The sequence below is a fragment of the Procambarus clarkii genome, chromosome 84, assembly GCF_040958095.1.
Source record: "Procambarus clarkii isolate CNS0578487 chromosome 84, FALCON_Pclarkii_2.0, whole genome shotgun sequence".
Lineage (NCBI taxonomy): Eukaryota > Metazoa > Arthropoda > Malacostraca > Decapoda > Cambaridae > Procambarus > Procambarus clarkii.
In genome coordinates this window covers 13,523,468-13,547,296 of record NC_091233.1, presented here as the reverse complement: position 1 = coordinate 13,547,296, position 23,829 = coordinate 13,523,468, and the positions used below count along the sequence as shown (strand labels likewise).

At 41.7% G+C, this 23,829-nt stretch overlaps 1 protein-coding gene across 1 annotated transcript in view; it reads right to left on the bottom strand.

The window, feature by feature from the left end:
- LOC138358504 (probable G-protein coupled receptor Mth-like 1) overlaps window positions 1-23,829 on the bottom strand; it is a 112,429-nt gene that overhangs the window by 58,371 nt on the left and 30,229 nt on the right. The window contains exon 3 of the mRNA XM_069316482.1: window positions 4,851-4,938. Within this exon, the coding sequence (XP_069172583.1) occupies window positions 4,851-4,938 (88 nt within the window). The remainder of the gene's footprint in view (window positions 1-4,850; window positions 4,939-23,829) is intronic.

The following is a 23,829-nucleotide window of genomic DNA, read 5'->3' as shown; positions in this document are numbered from 1 at the left end:
CAAGTTGTGTGTCTAACTCTATGCTCAGGTAGAGTGTGTCTAACAACACCATGTTCAGGTAGTGTTTCTAACAACAACATACTCAGGTAGTGTGTCTAACAACACAATGCTCAGAAAGTGTGACTAACAACACCATCCTCAAGTAGTGTGACAAACAACACCATGCTCAGGTAGTGTGACTAACAGCACCATGCTCAGGTAGTGTATCTAACAACACCATGTTCAGATAGTGTGTCTAAAAACACCATGCTCATGTAGTGTGTCTAACAACACCATGCTCAGGTAGTGTGAATAACAACACAATGCTCAGGTAGTGTGACTAACAACACAATGCTCAGGTAGTGTGATTAACAACACCAGGCTCAGGTAGTTTGTCTTTCAACAAAAAGCTCAGGTAGTGTGTCTAAAAACACCATACTCAGGTAGTGTGACTAAACCCACCATGCTCAAGTAGTGTGCCTAACAAATCCATGCTCAGGTAGTGTGCCTAACAACATCATTCTCAGGTAGTGTGTCTAACAACACTAAGCTCAGGTAGTGTGTATAACAACACCATGCTCAGGTAGTGTGTCTAACAATACCATGCTCAGGTAGTATGTCCAACACCATTGTGCTCAGGTAGTGTGTCTAACTCTGCTCAGGTGGTGTGTCTAAAAACACCATGCTCAGGTAGTGTGACTAACAACACAATGCTCAGGTAGTGTGACTAACAACACCATGCTCAGGTAGCGTACCTAACAACACCATGTTTAGATAGTGTGTCTAACACCATGGTCAGGTAGTGTGTCTAACAACACCATGCTCAGGTTGTGTGTCTAAAAACACCATGCTCAGGTAGTGTGACTAACAACACCATGCTCAGTTAGTGTATCTAACAACACCATGTTCAGATAGTGTGTCTAACACCATGCCCAGGTAGTGTGTCTAACATCACCATGTTCACGTAGTGTGTCTAACAACACCATGCTCAGGTAGTGTGTCTTATACCATGTTCAGGTAGTGTGACAAACAACACAATGCTCAGATAGGGTATCTAACAACACAATGCTCAGATAGTATGTCTAACACCATGGTCAGGTAGTGTATCAAACAACTCAATGCTCATGTAGTGTGTCAAACAACTCAATGCTCAGGTAGTGTGTCTAAAAACACCATGCTCAGGTAGTGTGTCTTACAAACCAAGCTCAAGTAGTGTGTCTAAAAACACTATGCTCAGGTAGTGTGACTAAAACCACCATGCTCAAGAAGTGTGCCTTACAAATCCATGCTCAGGTAGTGTGCCTAACAACACCATGCTCAGGTAGTGTGCCTAACACCATACTCAGGTAGTTTGACTAACAACACCATGCTCAGGTAGTGTGACTAACACCATTATGTCTCTTGATGAGTGACTAAAAACACCATGCCCAAGTAGTGTGACTAACAACACCATGCTCAGGACGTGTGTCGAACAACAGTATGCTCAGGTAGTGTCACTAACATTACAACGCTCTGGTAGTGTGACTAACACTATGCTCAAGTAGTGTGTCTTACAAACCAAGCTCAAGTAGTGTGACTAAAAACACAATGCTCATGTAGTGTGACTAAAACCACCATGCTCAAGTCGTGTGCCTTACAAATCCATGCTCAAGTTGTGTGTCTCACAACACCATGCTCAGGTAGTGTCTAACACCATGCTCAGGTAGTGTGTCTAACAACACCATGTTCATGTACTGTGTCTAACAACACCATGCTTAGGTAGTGTGTCTTATACCATGCGCAGGTAGTGTGTCTAAAAAACACCATGCTCAGGTAGTGTGTCTTACAAAACCAAGTCAGGTACTGTGTCTATCAACACCATGCTCATGTTGTGTGTCTAACACCATGCTCAAGTAGTGTGCCTAACAACATCATGCTCAGGTAGTGTGTCTAAAAACACCATGCTAAGGTAGTGTGTCTAACACGATGCTCAGGTAGTGTTTCTTTCAACACCAAGCTCAGGTAGTGTGTCTAATAGCACTATGCTCAGTTAGTGTGCCTAACTCCATCCTCAGGTAGTGTGTCTAAAAACACCATGCTCAGGTAGTGTGATTAAATCACCATGCTCAAGTAGTGTGCTTAACAAATCCATGCTCAGGTAATATTTCTAACACCACCATGTTTAAGAAGTGCATCTAACAACACCATGCTCAGATAGTGTGTCTAACACTATGTTCATGTAGTGTGTCTAAAAACACCATGCTCAGGTAGTGTGTCTTACAAACCAAGCTCAAGTAGTATGTCTAAAAACACTATGCTCAGGTAGTGTGACTAAAACCATCATGCTCAAGTAGTGTTCCTAACAACACCATGCTTAGGTAGTGTGCCTAACACCATGCTCAGGTAGTTTGACTAACAACACCATGCTCAGGTAGTGTAACTAACACCATTATGTCTCTGGATGAATGACTAAAAACCCTATGCTCAAGTAGTGTGACTAACAACACCATGCTCAGGATATGTGACGAACAACAGTATGCTCAGGTAGTGTCACTAACACTACAATGCTCTGGTAGTGTGACTAACACAATGCTCAGGTACTGTCTCTTACAAACCAATCTCAAGTAGTGTCTAAAAACACCATGCTCAGGTAGTGTGACTAAAACCACCATGCTCAAGTAGTGTGCCTTACAAATCCATGCTCAAGTTGTGTGTCTCACAACACCATGCTCACGTAGTGTCTAACACCATGCTCAGGTAGTGTGTCTAACAACACCATGGTCATGTACTGTGTCTAACAACACCATGCTTAGGTAGTGTGTATTATAAGATGCGCAGGTAGGGTGTCTAAAAAATACCATGCTCAGGTAGTGTGTCTTACAAAACCAAGTCAGGTAGTGTGTCTATCAACACCATGCTCAGGTAGTGTGTCTAACACCATGCTCAAGTTGTGTGTCTAACAAGACCATGCTAATGAAGTCTGTCTTAAAAACACCATGCTAAGCTAGTGTGTCTAACACGATGCTCATGTAGTGCTTCTTTCAACACCAAGCTCAGGTAGTGTGTCTAATAGCACTATGCTCAGTTATTGTGCCTAACTCCATCCTCAGGTAGTGTGTTTAAAAACACCATGCTCAGGTAGTGTGATTAAATCACCATGCTCAAGTAGTGTGCTTAACAAATCCATGCTCAGGTAATATTTCTTACACCACCATGTTTAGGAAGTGTATCTAACAACACCATGCTCAGATAGTGTGTCTAACACCATGTTCAGGTAGTGTGCTTAACAATTCAATGCTCAGGTAGTGTTACTAACAACATCATGCTCAGGTAGTGTGTCTAACAACACCATGCTCAGGTAGTATATCGAACAACACTATGCTCAGGTAGTGTGACTAACACCACCATGCTCGGGTAGTGTTCCTAACAACACCATGCTCAGGTAATGTAACTAACAACACCATGCTCAGGTAGTGTGCCTACCACCATGCTCAGGTAGTGTGCCTAACACCATTCTCAGGCAGTGTGACTAACACCAGGCTCAGGAAGTGTGACTAACTCCTTGCTCATGTAGGGCGTATAACAACACAATGCTCAGATAGTGTGTCTAACAACACCACGCTCAGGTAGTGTATCTAACATCACCATGCTCAGGTAGTGTGACTAACAACACCATGCTCAGGAGTGTGTCTAACACCGTGCCCAGGTAGTGTGTCTAACAAAACCATGCTAAGGTAGTGTGTCTAACACCACCATGCTCAGGTAGTGTAACTAACAACACAATGCTCAGGATGTGTGACTAACAACACCATGCTCAGGTAGTGTGCCTATCAACCAAATGCTCAGGTAGTGTGTCTAACAACACCATGCTCATGTAGTTTGACTACCAACACCATGCTCAGGTAGTGTACCAAACACCATACTCAAGAAGTGTGACTAACACCCTGCTCAGGTTGTGTACCTAACACCATGCTCTTGAAGTGTGTCTAACACCATGCTCAGGAAGTGTGTCTATCAACACCATGCTCAGGTAGTGTGTCTAACACCACAATGCTCAGGTAGTGTGACTGACAACACCATTCTCAGGTAGTGTGACTAACAATACCATGCTCAGGTAGTGTGTCTAACAACATGATGCTCAAGTAGTGTGTCTAACACTATGCTCAGGTAGTGTGTCTAACAAGATTATGCTCAGGTAGTAAGTCTAACACCATGCTCAGGTAGTGTGCCTAACACTATCCATCTCAGGTAGTGTTTCTAACAACACCATGCTCAGGTAGTGTGACTAACAACACCATGCTCAGGTAGTGTTTAACAACACTATGCTCAGGTAGTGTGTCTAGCAACACCGTGCTCAGGTAGTGTGTCCAACAACACCATGCTCAGGTAGTGTGTCTAACAACACCATTCTCATGTACTGTGTCTAACAACACCATCCTCAGGTAGTGTGACTAGCAACACAATACTCAGGTAATGTGACTAACAACAACACCATGCTCAGGTAGTGTGCCTAACACTATGCTCAGGTAGTGTGCCTAATATCATGCTCAGGTTGTGTGTCTAACAACACCATGCTCAGGTTGTGTGTCTAACAACACCATGCTCAGGTAGTGTGTCTAACAACACCATGCTCAGATAGTGTGACTAAAAACACCATGCACAGGTAGTGTGCCTAACACCATGCTCAGGTATTGTGCCTAACACCATGCTCAGGTAGTGTGTCTAACGACACCATCCTCAGGTAGTGTGACTAACAACACCATGCTCAGGTAGTGTAAATAACAGTACAATGTTCAGGTAGTGTGACAAGTAATACCATGCTCAGGTAGTGTTACTAACAACACCATGCTCAGGTAGTGTGACTAACAACACAATGGTCGGGAGATACTCACAGGTTGTGTGTCCGGTGGGAGCGAAGTCCCGAGTGTCGAGAAGTGACAACGGTGCGGCCGTCCTCCGCGGTCGTGCTCTCCACCCTACCTACCAGTGGTGATAGTGGGTGTATTACCATCTCATGAAAAATAATAATAATAATAATAATCGTAATAATAATAATAATAATAATAATAATAATAATAATAATAATAATAATAATAATAATAATAATAATAATAATAATAATAATAATAATAATAAAATTAATAATATTAATAAAATTAATAATAATAATAATAATAATAATAATAATAATAATAATAATAATAATAATAGTAATAACGATAATAATGACAAAATGCATTGGACCTGTGATTAGGGTTCGTTATGAGTCCTCTAATTATTCAACACAAAGCTGCTATAAGAACAATATCAAACTCTGGCCCCTGACAGCACTCAGTACCCTTACCTAAACCTTGCCTGAAATGCTGAGCATATTAGTTGTTTTAAGTATTGTAGGTGCTAGATCTATCTAAATATCCAACATTATGTTTGTAGACCAGACCACACACTAGAACGTGAAGGGACGACGACGTTTCGGTCCGTCCTGGACCATTCTCAAGTCGGACAATAGAGTTGAGAATTTTCCAGGACAGACCGAAACGTCGTCGTCGCTTCACGTTCTAGTGTATTTTCTGATCAACATATTTCAGCCACGTTATTGTGACTCATCGTCTGCATTATGTTTGTAACTCCTCTTCTATGTATGTACTTTTACCTGAATAAACATTTTAATAATAATTTGAATATACATACAACAAAACTCACAGCTCATTACATTCCGAAGTAATCAGTAAAAATATATGCATATAAACATAAGACATCTCTACACAGTCAAAATTCTTTATCTCAACATCTCCTATAAACTTCAACCTAATGAATTCTAGCTTGCCTAGTCCCTTGTAAATTCACAAATTATGTAATTGGTCATTCCACAACATAAGATAATCACATCAATACATTAATTCTTATCTTTACCACAAAAACAAAATAAATTAACAATTTAATATATAAAAAACAATTTACAACAAAAACAAAAAAACGGCTAACCTACTCATGAAAAACTCCCCAGACACCAAACAGAAAGCCTTGAAGGAAACCAACTTGGTCTATGCCTTCACATGCACGCTTGGGGACTGTAAGCCCCAAAGAACTCAATATATAGCAAAGACAACAACGTCTCTTTCTAGGCGATAAACTATGCACAAACAACAAGGCTAAATCAAGGAACATATAATCTCTTCTGACAACCAGACCATCACCAGAGAAATCATAAAAAGCAACACAGAAATCATCGATAAATACAGCAATAGCAGGAGACTCGACATCAGTGAAGCACTACACATCAAAAAGTCAACAAAGCAATCAACAGCCAATTAATACACAACTATCTTCTATCAACTTCAAGACCCGAACCAATATGGAAGCAGCAAGAGAAAGTATGGGCCAATAGGCCTTCTGCAGTTACTTCCATTCTTATGTTTTCATACCTAATTATAGCCATTGTTTCGTGTTCTATCTTGTGCTTGTCACCTCACCCAAAGAATCTCAGATGCGAACTCGAATCGAGCAACACCTCGACATCCTCACAGACTGACATCACCTCAGCAATGAAACAAGGATAATCAAGAAACTAACAACGTTATATGGAGGACCTATGGCAATTCCACGTCCAAGAGACGGCTTCCTGAACCTTGCAGGAATCAACCTCACTGAGGACCAAGTCACTCTCCTAAATCTGGATATAAACTGTCACGTTATGTCCAGACCAAGTGAGATGGCCCGGAAAGTGGAGTTGGAGATTCTGTTGGACGACATATTCGACCTCGAGACACAAAAGAAGGTCACCACCAAAGACACCTTACAAGCAGAACTTATTGCGGAAGGAGGAAAGAATTGAGGCAACTACAGAAGCACAATACTGTCCCCCGAGCTCAAAGCGGCAGCTAAGAGCCTTCGTGAGAACAAGGAAATAGTTGCCAGGAGAGGTGACAAGTTGCCAATATACGTCATTCTTAAAAAAGACGAATATCTGGCGAAAATGAACCTCATACTCTCTGACCAAACTAAATTCCAAAGGGTAAAGAAGGACACTACAGCCGAATTGAAAGCAAAGGTCAACAAATTTATCGAAACTGTGAACGCCAAGAAATCCGGACTCCACCTGCCAAAGATTATTGGGGAATATAAACCTGGATACGCGTATGGAAATGTCAAGACACATAAGCCTGGAAACCCACTTCGGCCAATCATCAGCCAGATACCCACACCCACGTACAGACTGGCAAAACAACTCAACGGCTTGCTGACTCCTTATGTCCCTTGTGCCTTCAGCCTGAAGTCTCCAAAGGAATTTGTTGACGTACTGCGGGGAACACGGGCCACAAGGATAAGAGCCTCGTTGGACGTAGAATCACTATTTACCAACGTACCTGTAGATGAAAGAATCGGGATGATAGTGGACAGAGTGTATCGTGATCCAGCCTGTACTCCTCTTGACATACCAGAAAACATTCTAAGGAAACTACTCCAAGCTTGTACTAAAGAGGCACCTTTCTTGAGCCCGGATGGGCACATGTATAAGCAAGTAGATGGAGCTGCCATGGGTTCTTCCCTAGGTGTCCTGTTTGCGAACTACTACATGGGTACCATCGAGCAAAAAGTCTTAGTCGACATGAACTTGAAACCGGCCATATACTGCAGGTATGTTGACGACATTTTTACACAGGTACCTGATGTCAGACATCTGCAGGAGCCGAAGGAGGCATTTGAGCAGAATTCTGTGTTGCGTGTCACTTACGAGATGGAGAAGGATGGGAAGCTGCCCTTTCTAGATGTAACAGTCATGGAAAGGAGCGGAGATTTCCACACTGCAGTCTACACTAAGGAAACAAACATAGGAATGTGCCTAAATGAAAACAGTGACTACCCAGACAGGTACAAGAGGAGTGTTGTTAACGCTTATGTCGACCGTGTTCTCAGCCACAGCTCAGGATGGAAGCAAGTCGACGAAGAACTCTGTAGGGTAAGGCAGGTCCTAGTCAACAACGGCTTCTCCAATGGTTTCGATGAAGACATCATAAGAAGGAAAGTGAAACACCATGCAACATCTGAAGAGACAACTAACACAATACCTATGCCCCCTATTAGACTATTTTACAGGAACTTCTTTTCCACAGCTCATAAAACGGAGGAAAGGGTCCTGAAAGATATTGTTAATAGAAACGTTATCCCTACAGACAAAAATCAGAAGATACAACTGACGATTTACTATAAAACCAAAAGAACGGCCAGCCTACTCATTAGAAACTCTCCAGACACAAAGCAGAACGCTTTAAAAGAGATCAACGTCGTCTATGCCTGCAAATGCCCTCTTGGGGACTGTAAGCCTCAAAAAACTCAGTACATAGGCAAGACAATAACATCTCTTTTCAGGCGATTAACGATGCATACGCAACAGAGCTCCATTAAGGAACATATAATCTCTTCCCACAACCAAACCATCACCAGAGAAATCTTAGCAAACAACACAGAAATCATCGATAGATACAGCGATAGCAGGCGGCTCGACGTCTGCGAGGCACTACACATCAAGAAGTCAACACCAGCAATCAACAGCTAATTAATGCACAACTATATTCTACCCACTTCAAGACTCCGCTTCAATATAGAAGCATCAAGAAATATGGGCCAATAGGCCCTCAGCAATTACTTCCATTCTTACCTTCAATACCCATTGTTTCGTGTTCTGTCCTGTGTTGAAAGTTTTGTTCACCTCATCCAAAACTGTTGTAACATATCACCTCACCCAAAATGCGGGTATAAAATGAAAAATGAAAGCCGTTTAAATCATAGCATAATTAAGAACTCTGTTTAGTGTTTGCAGGTAATAGTTGTGTGTGTGTAAACTAAAAGTCTTTGAAAATGTAATAAGTTATTAGAAACGCGTTCAAGTGTCGCGTCAGACTAGAAATAAAAATGAATTTTGGAGAATTGATTTTTCAATTACCATCAACAGTGAAAAGAAACATAAGAATGATCGAGAAAATTCGTGTTAGAATTATTAATCTTACTTTTACGGTCATATTTAATAATATATGTCTACAGGGAAGACTGCTACCAAAATATACTAATATATATATATATATATATATATATATATATATATATATATATATATATATATATATATATATATATATATATATATATATATATATATATATATATATATATATATATATATATATATATATATATATATATATATATATATATATATATATATATATATATATTTGCTCAGAAAATATTCTGAGGAAACTACTCCAAGCTTGTACTAAAAAGGCACCCTTCTTGAGCCCGGATGGGCACATGTATAAGCAAGTAGATGGGGTCGCCATGGGTTCTCCCCTAGGTGTCCTGTTTGCAAACTTCTACATGGGTACCATTGAGCAAAAAGTCTTAGTCGACATGAACTTGAAACCGGCCATATACTGCAGGTATGTTGACGACATTTTTACACAGGTACCTGATGTCAGACATCTGCAGGAGCTGAAGGAGGCATTTGAGCAGAGTTCCGTGCTGCGTTTCACTTACGAGATGGAAAAGGATGGGAAGCTGCCCTTTCTAGATGTAACAGTTATGGAAAAGGGCGGAGGTTTCCACACTGCAGTCTACACTAAGGAAACAAACATAGGAATGTGCCTAAATGCCAACAGCGACGGCCCAGACAGGTACAAGAGGAGTGTTGTTAACGCATATGTCGACCGTGCTCTCAGCCACAGCTCAGAATGGAAGCAAGTCGACGAAGAACTCTGTAGGGTAAAGCAGGTCCTAGTCAATAACGGCTTCTCCAATGGTTTCGTCGAAGACATCATAAGAAGGAAAGTGAAAAGCCATGCAACCTCTGAAGAGACAACTAACACAACACCTATACCCCCTATTAGACTATTTTTCAGGAACTTCTTTTCCACAGCTCATAAAACGGAGGAAAGGGTCCTGAAAGATATTGTTAATAGAAACGTTATCCCTACAGACAAAAATCAGAGGATACAACTGACGATTTACTATAAAACCAGAAAAACGGCCAGCCTACTCATGAGAAACTCTCCAGACACAAAACAGAATGCTTTAAAAGAGACTAACGTCGTCTATGCCTTTAAATGCCCACTTGGGGACTGTAAGCTCCAAAAAACCCAGTATATAGGCAAGACAACAACATCTCTTTCTAGGCGTTTAACTATGCATAAGCAACAGGGCTCCATTAAGGAACATATAATCTCTTCCCACAACCAAACCATCGCCAGAGAAATCCTAGTAAACAACACAGAAATCATCTATAGATACAGCGATAGCAGGCGGCTTGACGTTTGCGAGGCACTACACATCAAGAAGTCAACACCAGCAATCAACAGCCAATTATTGCACAACTATATTCTACCCACCTCAAGACTCCGCTCCAATATAGAAGCATCAAGAAATATGGACCAATAGGCTTTCTACAAACACTTCTATTCAATATCCATTGCTTCGTGTTCTGTCTTGTGTTGATGAAATTAATACCCTATTAATACTCTTGTTCTGTCTTGTGTTGATGAAATTAATACCCTATTAATACCACATTTTGTTCTGTCTTGTGTTGATGAAATTAATACCCTATTAATACCACATTTTGTTCTGTCTTGTGTTAATGCCACATCACCCCTTCCACCTCACTCAAATGTAGATATAAAATCGGAGATACGTAAGTTCTATTCAGTTGTGTATTTGTGAACTAAAGTCTTTGAAAATGTAATAAGTTTTACGAAACGCGCTCGTGTCGCGTCAGACTAGAAATAAAAATGAATTTTGGAGAATTGATTTTTGATTTACCTCCAACAGTGAAGCGTAATGTACGAAAGATTGAGAAAATTCGTGTTAGAATTATTAATCTTACTTTTTCGGTCATATTTAATAATATATGTCTACAGGAAAGACTGCTACCAAAATATACTAATATATATATATATATATATATATATGCGAACAAGCCTGAATGGTCCCCAGGACATATGCAACTGAAAACTCACACCCCAGAAGTGACTCGAACCCATACTCCCAGAAGCAACGCATCTGGTATGTACAAGACGCCTTAATCCACTTGACCATCACGACCGGACATAATGAGGTGATAGCCGAGGCTATTTGAACCACCCCACCGCCGGCACTCGGATAGTTATCTTGGGCATAGCATTTTACCAAATCACCTCATTCTTTGGGGCAACACGTGAGGAACACAAATGCGAACAAGCCTGAATGGTCCCCAGGACATATGCAACTGAAAACTCACACCCCAGAAGTGACTCGAACCCATACTCCCAGAAGCAACGCATCTGGTATGTACAAGACGCCTTAATCCACTTGACCATCACGACCGGACATAATGAGGTGATAGCCGAGGCTATTTGAACCACCCCACCGCCGGCACTCGGATAGTTATCTTGGGCATAGCATTTTACCAAATCACCTCATTCTTTGGGGCAACACGTGAGGAACACAAATGCGAACAAGCCTGAATGGTCCCCAGGACATATGCAACTGAAAACTCACACCCCAGAAGTGACTCGAACCCATACTCCCAGAAGCAACGCATCTGGTATGTACAAGACGCCTTAATCCACTTGACCATCACGACCGGACATAATGAGGTGATAGCCGAGGCTATTTGAACCACCCCACCGCCGGCACTCGGATAGTTATCTTGGGCATAGCATTTTACCAAATCACCTCATTCTTTGGGGCAACACGTGAGGAACACAAATGCGAACAAGCCTGAATGGTCCCCAGGACATATGCAACTGAAAACTCACACCCCAGAAGTGACTCGAACCCATACTCCCAGAAGCAACGCATCTGGTATGTACAAGACGCCTTAATCCACTTGACCATCACGACCGGACATAATGAGGTGATAGCCGAGGCTATTTGAACCACCCCACCGCCGGCACTCGGATAGTTATCTTGGGCATAGCATTTTACCAAATCACCTCATTCTTTGGGGCAACACGTGAGGAACACAAATGCGAACAAGCCTGAATGGTCCCCAGGACATATGCAACTGAAAACTCACGTGATGGTCAAGTGGATTAAGGCGTCTTGTACATACCAGATGCGTTGCTTCTGGGAGTATGGGTTCGAGTCACTTCTGGGGTGTGAGTTTTCAGTTGCATATGTCCTGGGGACCATTCAGGCTTGTTCGCATTTGTGTTCCTCACGTGTTGCCCCAAAGAATGAGGTGATTTGGTAAAATGCTATGCCCAAGATAACTATCCGAGTGCCGGCGGTGGGGTGGTTCAAATAGCCTCGGCTATCACCTCATTATGTCCGGTCGTGATGGTCAAGTGGATTAAGGCGTCTTGTACATACCAGATGCGTTGCTTCTGGGAGTATGGGTTCGAGTCACTTCTGGGGTGTGAGTTTTCAGTTGCATATGTCCTGGGGACCATTCAGGCTTGTTCGCATTTGTGTTCCTCACGTGTTGCCCCAAAGAATGAGGTGATTTGGTAAAATGCTATGCCCAAGATAACTATCCGAGTGCCGGCGGTGGGGTGGTTCAAATAGCCTCGGCTATCACCTCATTATGTCCGGTCGTGATGGTCAAGTGGATTAAGGCGTCTTGTACATACCAGATGCGTTGCTTCTGGGAGTATGGGTTCGAGTCACTTCTGGGGTGTGAGTTTTCAGTTGCATATGTCCTGGGGACCATTCAGGCTTGTTCGCATTTGTGTTCCTCACGTGTTGCCCCAAAGAATGAGGTGATTTGGTAAAATGCTATGCCCAAGATAACTATCCGAGTGCCGGCGGTGGGGTGGTTCAAATAGCCTCGGCTATCACCTCATTATGTCCGGTCGTGATGGTCAAGTGGATTAAGGCGTCTTGTACATACCAGATGCGTTGCTTCTGGGAGTATGGGTTCGAGTCACTTCTGGGGTGTGAGTTTTCAGTTGCATATGTCCTGGGGACCATTCAGGCTTGTTCGCATTTGTGTTCCTCACGTGTTGCCCCAAAGAATGAGGTGATTTGGTAAAATGCTATGCCCAAGATAACTATCCGAGTGCCGGCGGTGGGGTGGTTCAAATAGCCTCGGCTATCACCTCATTATGTCCGGTCGTGATGGTCAAGTGGATTAAGGCGTCTTGTACATACCAGATGCGTTGCTTCTGGGAGTATGGGTTCGAGTCACTTCTGGGGTGTGAGTTTTCAGTTATATATATATATATATATATATATATATATATATATATATATATATATATATATATATATATATATATATATATATATATATATATATATATATATATATATATATATATATGTCGTACCTAGTAGCCAGAACGTACTTCTCAGCCTACTATGCAAGGCCCAATTTGCCTAATTAGCCAAGTTTTTATGAATTATTTGTTTTTCGACTACCTAACCTACCTAACCTAACCTAACCTAACTTTTTCGGCTACCTAACCTAACCTAACCTATAGAGATAGGTTAGGTTAGGTTAGGTAGGGTTGGTTAGGTTCGGTCATATATCTACATTAATTTCAACTCCAATAAAAAAAAATTGACCTCATACATAATGAAATGGGTAGTTTTATCATTTCATAAGAAAAAAAATAGAGAAAATATATTAATTCAGGAAAACTTGGCTTATTAAGCAAATCGGGCCTTGCATAGTAGGCTGAGAAGTGCGTTCTGGCTACTAGGTACGACATATATATATATATATGTATATATATATATGGCAATTCACATAAGAATAGAGCGACCTACCATGAACACCCAAATCACGGAACTATTTACTCTACCCCACCATGAGAGTAAGGACAAGACAAGAACATATCGATGCCAACACAGAAGACAAAGTCCAACATAACAGGCCAATTACACTGGATTAATCTTTGTGTTTAGATAGGAGATGCCTCGTATGGGCCAATATGCCTTCTGCAGCCTCTATGTTTCACCTCACATTTATCCCTTATGTATCCCCCCATGTTTTTCACCTTCATTGTATTATCACCTGACCTAATGCGGGTATAAAATCAACTAGTATTGTAAGATCTGTTCACTTGAGAATGAACCATGGAGGTTCGAAACGTCGTGCAAATTATACAAATAAGTGTAATACACTCTATAGTAAATCACTTCTTTTCTTCACCTTAAAAGTACGAAAATGAGTTTTGGAGAACTCCTATTTCAATTAAGCCCTGATGCTAAGAAAATAGTTAGAGGGATAGAAGCCCTAAACCAGAAAATAATAAATACAGAATATGCGGTCATATTCAATGAAACATGTTTGAAAGAAAAACCTGCTGCCAGTATACACCAATATATATATATATATATATATATATATATATATATATATATATATATATATATATATATATATATATATATATATATATATATATATGTATATATATATATATATATATATATATATATATATATATATATATATATATATATATATATATATATATATATATATATATATATATATATATATATATATATATATATATATATATATATATATATATATATATATATATATATATATATAAGGAGGAAACAGTACCTCAGTACAGTATATTACAGTATATTAATGTACATTGTACATTAATATAATCTTTTATTTAGGATATATAATACATTTTTTGGTATTTAATTTTATTTAATATTTGAGTTTTGTATATGATTTTGGTTTGTACTTTATAATTGTCGTTTATTCTGTTTGTATTTTACATACAGTTTTTGTAGATTTGTGGTCATTATATAAATATTTGTTATAGTGTTTAGTATCTATGTGTTAGGTATCAAGTTTCACTTCTGATCACTTCACGTAAGTTTAATGGAATGGTTTGTTTTAGTAGTTATAAATTTCATCTTATAGTTTAATTGATTTTAAATTAGTTTTAATATATGTGACAGTCAATAAGTTCTATTTGTATTGATCACTTTAAGTGCGCTTAAGTGTTTTGTTTTTTAAGCATTTTCCTTTCTTTGATAGGCAATTATATTCAGTATGAGTTCTTTGTTTACCAGCTATTTGATTATGATTTCTGTTTTTTCTTTTAGATCTGATGATGAATACGAGAAGTATTCGAAACGTTATGTTTTTTAAAGTAAAGATTCTGATACAAGATGTTCAGTATATCCCTGGTTTTCCTATTCATCTTAAAATTAAGATTCCCGAAGGGAACATCGATCATAAATATTTTATTAAAACGATATGGAAGACCTACAGTTACGTTATACAGAAGAATTGAGAAAGTGGATTTCGCAGTTAAGAAGGCTTACTTGGATTTGGAATTTCTACAAACCTGTAAGGCGCATCGTTTGGTCCCAAGATTCCTCAGGTTTAAAGTGTATTCCGATAAATTTGCGTTGACAAGTGAATATAATTCTTGGTTATTAAGATTGTTGGACTTTGAAATATCTGAAAAGCAGAAGCGGGTAAATAAGCTGAAAAGTGAATTGCACGTGTACTTGGAGAAATTAAAGATCTTGGTTTCCTGGGTTGATTTTGCATCTTTAAAATGTAAATATGAAAATTATAATGAAAAAAAGGTTGAAAAATGTAGACTTATTCACGAGAAGAAATTGCGTAACTTGGGTATACCTTCATTTAATTCGGTGGACCCTGATAAGGTGGTTTTCAATTTTTCAAAGAGAGTTCTGTCTCTCATTGAGAAAGAACTTCTCTCTCTAGGGTTAGACTTCGGGTTGACGTGTAAAAAACCTAAATTTGTTAATCATTTTTTAGGTTTTGAGCGGTTATGCAATACATTGAAAACTTGTACCCTAAGGACTGGTACAAATTATAGTTGGACCAATATCATCAGTATATATATATATATATATATATATATATATATATATATATATATATATATATATATATATATATACTAGCAGTACCCGGCCTCGCGTTGCTGTGGCTCAGCAATGCATGTGCGTTGCTAAGCCACAGCAACCATCCTTGTCCCCCAGTCCTTCCCACCCTTCTCTCCTCACCCGTCTCTTCGGCCTCCCAACCATTCCCAACGCCACTGTCCCCTCGTCCTCCCCACCATTCCCCACTCCACCATCCCATATTCCTTCCCACCATGTCCAACTCCCCTGTCCCTTTGTCCGTCCCACCATTCTCCATTTCACCATCCCCTCGTCCCCACCATCCAAAACTCCCCTGTCCCTCGTCCTTCCCCACAATTATCCCCCCCCCCTCCCTTGTCCCCTCGTCCTCCCCACCATCTCTCACTTCCGTCCCCTTGTCATCCCCACCATTCCCCACTCCCTCGTCCGGTACCTTCCCAAATGGTATGATGTTCCCATCACAAAATTGGGAACATCAAGTGATCTGATGTTCCCATCACTAAAATATAAGAAAAACGCTTAAAAAAATGATATGAAAATATTAAAAATTTAAAAAATTAACTATACTCACGAAATGAACGGTATGGTAAACAGCAGAGCTCAATTCCAACGCAATTCACACAAAATAATTAAATCAAAATGAAAATAAATCAAAATCTATGAAAATTCAATTTACCAATGCAATCTGAAACAACATTGATATGGAATTGTAACATATTTAGTAAATTGTGTGTTGCTCTTACAGGCAACAGATGGCGCTGTTTGTTAAGACAAGCATAGTTTTACCTGTCACAGGTGTTGGATCTATACTTATACTTACGAAATGAACGTTATGGTAAACAACACAGCTCAATGAACGGTATGCTAAACAACACAGCTCAATGAACGGTATGCTAAACAACACAGCTCAATGAACGGTATGCTAAACAACACAGCTCAATGAACGGTATGCTAAACAACACAGCTCAATGAACGGTATGCTAAACAACACAGCTCAATGAACGGTATGCTAAACAACACAGCTCAATGAACGGTATGCTAAACAACACAGCTCCATGAACGGTATGCTAAACAACACAGCTCCATGAACGGTATGCTAAACAACACAGCTCAATGAACGGTATGCTAAACAACACAGCTCAATTTCAACACAATGTCACACAAAATAATTCAATAAAAACATATGGAAATATATGAAAATAAAATTTATCAATGCAATCGGAAACATTGAAATGGAATTCGTGACATCTTTAGTATAGCGCGAATGTTGCTATTATGTGCAACAGATGGCGCTGTTTTTCAAAAACGCATGTTTTTACCTGTGACAGGGGAGGCATCTATATAGTAGGTATATAAGAAGACGCGCCTATTCGAATGCAACGTTGTGTCAAAATTTCAAAGCAATCGGCGAAGAACTTTCGGAGATTACAGCGTGCGTTGCTCTTACGTCCAACAGATGACGCTGTTTTTCAAAAAAGCATGTTTTTTTCCTATCACAGGTGAGGCATGTATATAGTAGATATATAAAAAGATGCGCCGAGTGGGCTCCTGAGCTACCGTGCAGTGAGGACGTGTCGCCTGCTGCTCCGGTGGTTTGAGTCGGTTCTCACTACGTGTAGAGAGCCATGGGGAAGGCTCAGCGCAAGAGGGAATGGAAGCAGCTTTCGGACGAGGAAGGACGGGGGACCGATGTGCAGCAGGCCCCAAAGAAAACTGCTATCGAGGCTTTACCACTTGCTTCTACCAGCAAGTCAGCGGACGTCATGGACCTAGAGAGGACAGCGTCAGTCACACACCAGCCAGTGTCAGTCAATGCTTCTCTGTCCGCAACGCTGCCGCGGGACGGCAGTATGAGTCAGGAGAGGACACCACCGGTTTCACGCCAGCCAATGTCGGCCATTGTTCCTCTCTCCACAGCCCAGCCACAGGACAGCAGTATGGGACAGGGGAGGACACCACCAGTCTCACACCAGACATCGCCAGCCTCTGCACTTCTTCCGAAATTCAAGATCATGCAGACCGACCACTTTCCTACAGCATATGGAGTAGTAACGGCGATGGAAAAAGAACAACCAGAGCTCAAACTTTCCATTACAGTCAACCTGAAGGGAGAAATAATACTGACACCTCAAGACCAACAGACTGCACATTACTTAGAGAAGGTAAGAGTCCTGCAGGGGAAACCTGTGTGCTTGGTAAAGCTGGACCCTTCAGAACGACGCACACGAGTCGTGCTTTTGGGATACCCAATCGACTTTCCCCTGGATCCAGTGCTAGAACACAAGCAAGTCCTGAGTGCGGAACGTTGCCACACAAAAGTAGACAAGGCAGCGACGCGTCAGGTTCTGGTGACCGTCATGGGACATGTGCCGGAAACTTTCGGTCTTGGAAATTGGGGGACATACCGACAGAGGCCATACGTCCCGGAACCCCTACGCTGCTTCAGGTGTCAGAAATACGGCCACCATCAGTCACGCTGCACAGGACAGGAGAGGTGCGGAGTGTGCAGCCTGAGACATCCCACCAAAGACTGTATTGCCAAGCACAAGGCAAACCAGGCCACAACAGCCAAATGTCCAAATTGTGGAGGCAAACATCATGCCTGGAGCACAACCTGCTCTGCACGGAAACAAAAAGTGCAGACAGCTCAGGCCAGGGTCAACACACTGACCAGCGGTACATCCACCAACACCACCGTCTGGAACACTCGTGCACAGCCACAACAGCCACCCACTCTCACAGAGCAAAATTTCCCGAATCTGTCAATTCCGAATCAGACATTACACGAAAGTGTTGCAGAAGTCCAGCAAGTGCAAATGAGCAGAAAACACTTACTTTCGGAATCTACTCCCCAGCTATACAGTTTTACCGAGGTCCAGCTGCAAACCATCGTGAAGATCATGGCAGAGACCATTATCAATTGCCTACAGATGACGCGGAACGCCTCACAACAACAGACTCAAGACATCACTTGTGTGATAATGGACAAGATCGTGCAGCAGACCACAGTTACACGAGAAATAGACAGTCTCCGACAGGATGGAGCACAAGAGGACAAACAACGCAACTTGGACATACTGACTACCGACAACAGTCGGCTAGTCAAGACACCGGAACATCGACATTCACAAACGCAACTGCAAGACGCAGTGACCACCCACGATCAACAGAATCTTCCAACACAGGAGACAGACAACAACAGCCAATGCAGTCTGATCTGCAGCAACGCCAACAAAGACGTATTGAACAGCAGAGATGCGCAGGTTCCGCCAACACAAGAAACGGCCGCGAGCAATCAATGCAGTCCGACTTGCAGCAATACCAACAACAAAGTGATGGACCACAGTTCTGCACAGGTTCCAACAATGCCGGGGTTGACCACGGACAATCAATGCAGTCCGACCTGCAGCGCTTCCAACAACATAGCGATGGACCACAGTTATGCACAGATTCCACCAACGTCGGGGATGACCACGAACTATCAATGCAGTCCGATTTGCAGCGACACGACTTACGAGGCGGAGAATATAGAGGTCGATTCCGAGGAGGAGTTCTAGTAGAACAAGCAACACCAACCGAACCCGTCGTCTGGCCATTACGAATTCTGCAGTGGAACATACAAGGTCTTGGAAATAAAAAACACACACTTCAGGAGGCTGCAATCAGCACGAAAGCAGATATAATCGTTTTGGAAGAAACTCTTTTCCCAGCCACGAAATCCTTCAGATTAGCTGGATATCAGCACTATGTTCTCCCGTATGAGCAGGGGAGACTAAGAGGATTAATGACCCTAGTCAGAAACACCATACCCAGCAAGACAATAGACTCGGTTTCATGTGGGGATGGAGTAGAGGTATTAGCAGTTACAGTGAATATGGCTAATTTTGAGCTCCTCATATACAACGTCTACAAGCCCCCTAGACGTAAACTAGAAGCAGAGGCAGTGCTTGCCTTGGCCACGCAGGAAAATTTAATTCTTGCTGGAGATTTTAATGCTCATCATCCAGAGTTAGGTGCAACTGGGCCAGCCAATGCAGATGGGCGCCATTTAGCTGCAGCTCTGCGAGAAGTACCTGAAATTACACTTCTCAACACTGGGGAACCCACTCACATTCTAGGAGGTTCCCTTGATCTTACATTCATCTCCACAGCACTCCAGCAACAGGCGAAGTGGGAAGTAGACCCGGTGATCACTAGTGACCACTATGCTACTGTCACGACACTCAACCTGGCACGACCTCCTACACCTCCTGCGCGGCCTCGGTGGAATTTAGGAAAGGCCAATTGGAATGTATACCAGGAAGAACTTGAAAAATGGTATGCAACGTACACGCCACCTGAGGATTTGAACATACACGAGACCAATCTGCAGGAAGCCGTTGCAGCTGCTGCGAACAAAGCTATTCCAATCATTATCACAGGTAACACGAAACGAAAGAACTATTGGTTCTATAGTACTGACGTTAAAGAACAGAACCACAGAGTCAATATCTTCAGAAAACATCTAAAGAGAAACCCCACACCAGAAGGAAGAAATCTGCTACGAGCGGTGATATCTGATGCAAGGCGAGTTTCTCGAGAAGTAAAGGAGGCAAGATGGTTTGAGTGGTGTCAAACTCTAAATGAACATAGTAGTCTTGGCAAGATATGGGGTCAGATTAAAACTATATCAGGTCGACCAGCCCGGCCACAGGCATGTATTCAACCATTGCAGGAGGCTGAGAGACTTGCTCTCCAATTTGCAGAAAGAACAGCTTCATATCAGCTTCCTGCAATGGTCCGAAGGCAGCAAGAACACTTAAAACAAGAGAGGATGACAGTCATTCATGAGGGCATAGCTATAAATGACGAATGTGACTGTCCCTTCACCGAACAGGAACTAAGCAGAGCCAAAAAGGGTGGTAAGGACACTGCTCCAGGTGCTGATAACATTACATACTCAATGATCGCATATGCAGGTCCTGCTGGAGACCGAGGGATGTTGGACGTCATCAATGCGTCTTGGCAGCAAGGCAAACTACCTCCCTCTTGGAAGAAAGCAGACATCATACCGATTCCTAAGCCGAATGAACCTGGCAATTATAGACCCATTTCCTTAACATCATGCGTTAGTAAAACTGCAGAACGGATGGTCTTAAATAACCTACTGTGGAAGACTGGAGACCTTCATAAACACATATTTGGCTTCACTGGAGGTGTAGGTACTGCCAACTGCATAGCAACCTTACTAGGAACAGTTAACTCGGGTCCAGCTATAGTGGTCTTCCTTGATCTGGAAAAAGCATTTGAACTTGCAAGCCCGCCAGCAATACTACACACCTTAGTTAAAAAAGGTGTGAGGGGGAAAATGCTAGCATGGATTCATTATTACCTAAGTCACAGGTATGCCAGAGTAAAGTTGCAAGGACAAGTGTCGGACTACCACTTGCACGAGAATGGGACTCCACAAGGAGGAGTCCTCAGTCCTAGTCTTTTTAACATCCTTATGGAAAACCTTGTTACCATGTCCTTTACAGAAGGGGTTACATTGCTAAGCTATGCTGATGATCTAGCATTAGTCGTTGCGGGTCCTTCACTTCTAAATAAAGCTCAAGGTGCTTTAGATCAAGTGACATCTGAATGCAGTGTTTTAGGGCTAAAAATATCTGCACAGAAGTCTAAGGCGATGAGACTAGGTGGCAAGGCTCCAGACAGGCACCTACGCATTCAGGACATTAACCTTCAGTGGGTTCCACAATATCGATATCTCGGAGTGTGGATTGATTTTAAGATGACATTCAATAAGCAAATTCAATATCTAAAGGAGAAAGCAAAGTCACGAATAAATATAATGAGAGCAATCACAGGGCCCCGTCTAGGAGCGGGACACAGAGTGTTGAGAATGTTTTACATACACGCCGTTCGTTCCCTGGTTGATTATGCAGCACCTGCCTTACTCACTCTTTCTCCTGGTCAGTGGGCAAACGTTGAGGTTCTTCAAAATGATGCATTGCGAGTCATAACAGGTGCTCCCAGATGGACTAAAATCCTGAACCTAAGACTAGAGACAAAGCTAACGTCGATTGAAATAAGGGTAAAGGGGATTGCTGCGTGCATGCTGACCAAGATATTGACTAGACCTAGAATCAGTTCACTTAAAGATTTGATCACTGGAGCACTAACTCTGGACAGAAGAGCCTCCAATAGCAACAGGTGGACCCATTGTGCGATAAACGCCATCGATACGTTCGATATGGCAAACACAGTCACTGAGAGGGGTGTCGACGACATACATGCGGACTTTGTTATACAAGCCCCTTGGGAATCTCTGCCAGCAGACTTTCAGATTATGGCTCTTGACGGAAAGAAGAACCAGACACATCCTCATCTGCTACGTCACATTGCACAGATGCATATAGAAGCAAACATGGCATCCGACAGCTTCACTTACTTCACGGATGGGTCAGTAGACCAGCAGGGACAGGAAACCGGAGCTGCAGTTAAAGCAGGAAACTCTGTATATAGTTGGAGGCTCTCAAATGGGTGTTCGACTTTACAGACTGAGATGCTAGCCATTCAAAAGGCTTTGGAACATGCTCTTGCTGAACACCGCCAACATGTTATCGTCCATACAGATTCGAGAACCGCCATTGAAACCTTGCAACAGGAACACATATGTGATAACATCCATCTGATCACCAATGCCTTATCATTCATGCACACACTCCACCGACAAGGCCGACGGGTGCTTATCAACTGGGTGCCAAGTCATGTGGGACTATTAGGTAATGACATTGCAGACGAAGCTGCAAAACTTGCTACTAAGAGGAGGAATGTAGACATTTCCATACCACCGAGTCTCTCCCAGATGAAGAAAGTGATTCGAAACAGAGCAATGCGAAGGCTGTACAGTGACCACGACGCAGCAGTTGCAACATCAGGATCTGCGGGTTGGTACAAGAATTCCACCAACTACGAACCACTTAGTTTGATGAAAGGGGGCAGTAGAACAACAGAAGTGCACTTACATCGCATCAGGCTTGGATACCCATGTGCATGGGAAATAGGCTTACGGGTTCCGGAAGGTGAGAGGAAATGTCAACACTGTGGAGAAATGCCCGACAGACCACTGGAACATTATCTAACACAGTGCACAGTTACAAACCCGTTAAGATTTCACCTTCGATTCGACAGAGCAGAGGAAGTTGTTAAACACATATGGCAAAATCTTACTGAAGCGACCATACGGGTCATACATACTCATCCTCCGCCCAGGTAAACCAGAAACGAGCATCACTTAGTGGGCCAGCCAGAGGCTTAGGGCCCGCGCAGGATTATCCCTGCTAAAAAGAAGAAAAAAAAAAAAAAAAAAAAAAAAAAAGATGCGCCTATTCGAAGGCAACGTTGCATCAAAATTTCAAAGCAATCGGTAAAGAGGTTTCAAAGATTTCCCCTCACATGAAAAAAACAGATTTTTTCAGTAAAAGCATGTTTTATCCAGTCAAAGATGTCATATTTATAAAATATTTATATAAAAACCTGGCCGGATGCGAATGGAACATTGTGTGAAAATTTTAAAGCAATCGGTGAAGAACTTTCGGCGATTAGCGATTTTGAACAAACGAACATTTCCATATATATAAATATATATATTAGTATATTTTGGTAGCAGTCTTTCCTGTAGACATATATTATTAAATATGACCGAAAAAGTAAGATTAATAATTCTAACACGAATTTTCTCAATCTTTCGTACATTTATTTTCACTGTTGGTGGTAATTCAAAAATCAATTCTCCAAAATTCATTTTTATTTCTAGTCTGACGCGACACTTGAGCGCATTTCGTAAAACTTATTACATTTTCAAAGACTTTAGTTACACATACACAACTGAATAGAACTTACACATCTCCGATTTGTTTATATCTACATTTGAGTGAGATGGATGGGGTGAGGTGGTATTTAATAGGGTATTAATTTCATCAACACAAGACAGAACACGAAACAATGGGTATTGAATAGAAGTGATTGTAGAAAGCC